This window comes from Engraulis encrasicolus, chromosome 16 (genome assembly GCF_034702125.1).
Source record: "Engraulis encrasicolus isolate BLACKSEA-1 chromosome 16, IST_EnEncr_1.0, whole genome shotgun sequence".
Taxonomy (NCBI): Eukaryota; Metazoa; Chordata; class Actinopteri; order Clupeiformes; family Engraulidae; genus Engraulis; species Engraulis encrasicolus.
This window is the reverse complement of record NC_085872.1, coordinates 48,148,294-48,150,669: the sequence shown is the minus strand read 5'-3', so window position 1 is coordinate 48,150,669 and position 2,376 is coordinate 48,148,294. Positions and strand designations below refer to the sequence as shown.

At 41.2% G+C, this 2,376-nt stretch overlaps 1 protein-coding gene across 1 annotated transcript; it reads right to left on the bottom strand.

Annotated features, from left to right (window-relative positions):
* Window positions 1-1,076: 1,076 nt before the first annotated feature.
* LOC134466131 (zinc-binding protein A33-like) lies at window positions 1,077-1,835 on the bottom strand. The gene is made up of 2 exons (XM_063220026.1): window positions 1,811-1,835; window positions 1,077-1,627 (listed from the first exon to the last, which is right to left on the bottom strand). Exons 1-2 carry the CDS (start codon window positions 1,833-1,835, stop codon window positions 1,077-1,079), a joined length of 576 nt encoding a protein of 191 aa, XP_063076096.1.
* Window positions 1,836-2,376: the final 541 nt, after the last annotated feature.

Below are 2,376 nucleotides of genomic sequence, written 5' to 3'. Positions count from 1 at the left end.
GTGAAGCATTCAGTCATGTTGGGCCAAAAGGAGTGCTTTATTTAGTTCTTCCATGGCAGGAAGTAGCTAAATATATTGTGGTAAAATATGAATGATGAATATATGTCACTCAATTACATCGTTTTTCTGATCATAATTAGCCAAATGTGTCTGTGTCATTACAGAGACTGTTATAAGTAGCAGGGGGGTGTGTGTGTGGGTGGAGGGGGGGGGATGCTCCTCTAGCACAGATCACACCAGCCTGGTGATGAGTGTTTGAGTTGGACACCAGTTGCCATATATCAATTAAGACACATACGACTGTCCATAACATGTTGGCACATATTTATTTATTAATTGCAGTAGATGGGATGCTGACAGTAATAGATGTGTAAAACAGTTCACAATACTGTTTGTCATTAGGCCTATAACTAAAAATGCAGAAGCAGATATGTCTAGCAATATAGGCTGATCCTGTAATAGTTGTCACCTTAAAAAGTGTACAAAAGTGGATATTTGCTATGAAACTGATTTTATAATGTCCTCTTTCATTTGACCATGTGATAAATGTGTGTTAAAGGTGAGTAGGCTATACAGTCTAGAACAGGGTTGTCAAACCCAGGCCCAGAGGCCAAATGATATACAATCACATAATATACAGTAACATGACGTGAACATGAGATTTGAAGTGTCATAGGAATTTAAGTGGACAGAGGCCAATGTAACATTGCTCTCATACAACAGGAAATGTTCGTGTACATTAAAAGATTTTTTGAGGGTCTTTTTCTACTTTATTTGACAGGACAGAATGAGAGGTGGACAGAACGCGAATTGGGAGAGAGACAGGGAGGGGTCGCCAAAGGACCCAGGCCGGGAACCGAACCCTGGTCAGCCGCATGGCAGGTGAGTGCCCAACCGGTTGGCCCCAGCAGGGCCACAACACATTTAAACTACCGCAAAGTGTTCGTGAAATGTAACTATGAGTTTTAAGCGTGTGTGTTGCACACACTCAGCCCATTGTTTAAAAAATCACTGAGTTTTGCCCACAATTTAAATCCCAGATTTAAATTTGAAAACGGTAATGTGCCATTTAGGGCCTAGTTGGTGTGGCAGACATGGACTGGGGAGATTACAAGAGGAGCTGAATTTTCACCTTCGTCACTGTAATCAGGACTGAAAAATGGATAGACTTTCTCAGTGAAGGAGGCATTGGTAAATGAGTAGATATTATACCAGCAATCTGCATCATAAAAGGAGACCAGACCTGCGTCAAAGTCCACAAACACCCCCACCCTTTGGAGCTTCCCCTTCAGGGAGAGGGGAACAGAGGGACCAGCCAGAGCTTTATAATTTCCATTTATCAGCCAGATTGTCCAGTATCCATATTCAGGTGCCAATGTTATGTCACCCTTCCTGTTAATGGACTCCTTGGCCACTCCTATAACCCACTCAGCATTCCCCTTGACCTGAACCTCATAGTAGAATTTGCCAGAGGAGAACCCCTCTCTTCCTAAAACATCGCCATGATAAGTAAATCTCTTTGGAGTCTCTGGAAGATTCTGTCGTGTTTCTCCAGGCTTCACTTGTTTCCCATCAGCAGACAGGATGAGAATGGGATGTGCTGTGTCAGGATCCAGGATCACATTCACTGGTTCACAGTGGGAATAAAAGTGATTTAAATGAAATACACTCCAAGGTTATTCAATAGTTTTTAGCTTTACTCAAACTGAGTATTAGTAAATAGTATGTTATTTAAATATGTTGAATATGTTGTAATTGTGTTTTACAGGGAAACATTAGCAGTGATGACCTGCTTAGATAACAAACTTACCTGCATGACTCTTAATGCTTTTCATGTCATGGGATTCTGAGGATGAGAATTATTATTATAAACTTTATTACAGGCTCGAGGCCCACAGGAGACAATACATTACACAGATCAATAAAAAAACAATACATCACACATTCATATACTGTATACATTTTATACAACATCAACAAAAGAAGAAAGCCAGTGGAGGCACACAAAGCAATGTTCCCATATTTTAGACATGTACCTCACTGAGCTACGACTTGGATCTACTATCTGAACAATAAGCTCATTCATGGATCGGTTCAGCCTGTTCATAAACTTAAAAGTGAGATTTCTCACCAAAGCCATGAAAACCCAGCCTGCAGAACAGCTGGCTTGCCCTGGTACTCCTTGGTTTCTTCAGGGGAATCCTGAGACAGTCATTATAAGCTACTTTTAGTTTGAGTAGGCTCTTCTCAGGCTCTCCTTCTTGTATCTGACCCAGAGTGGAGCTGTGTAAAGAGGGGAGCAGTAAGTTCGAAACAGATTGACTTTTACATCTGTAGTGCAGTGATGGAATTTTCTAGCCAGCATGTTGGCTTGGA

Coding starts and splice junctions, on each gene's coding strand:
- LOC134466131 (XM_063220026.1), bottom strand. CDS start 1,835: ATGAAAAGCATTAAGAGTCATGCAG. Junction 1,628..1,810: donor AAGCATTAAGAGTCATGCAG/GTAAGTTTGTTA, acceptor ACTGTGAACCAG/TGAATGTGATCCTGGATCCT.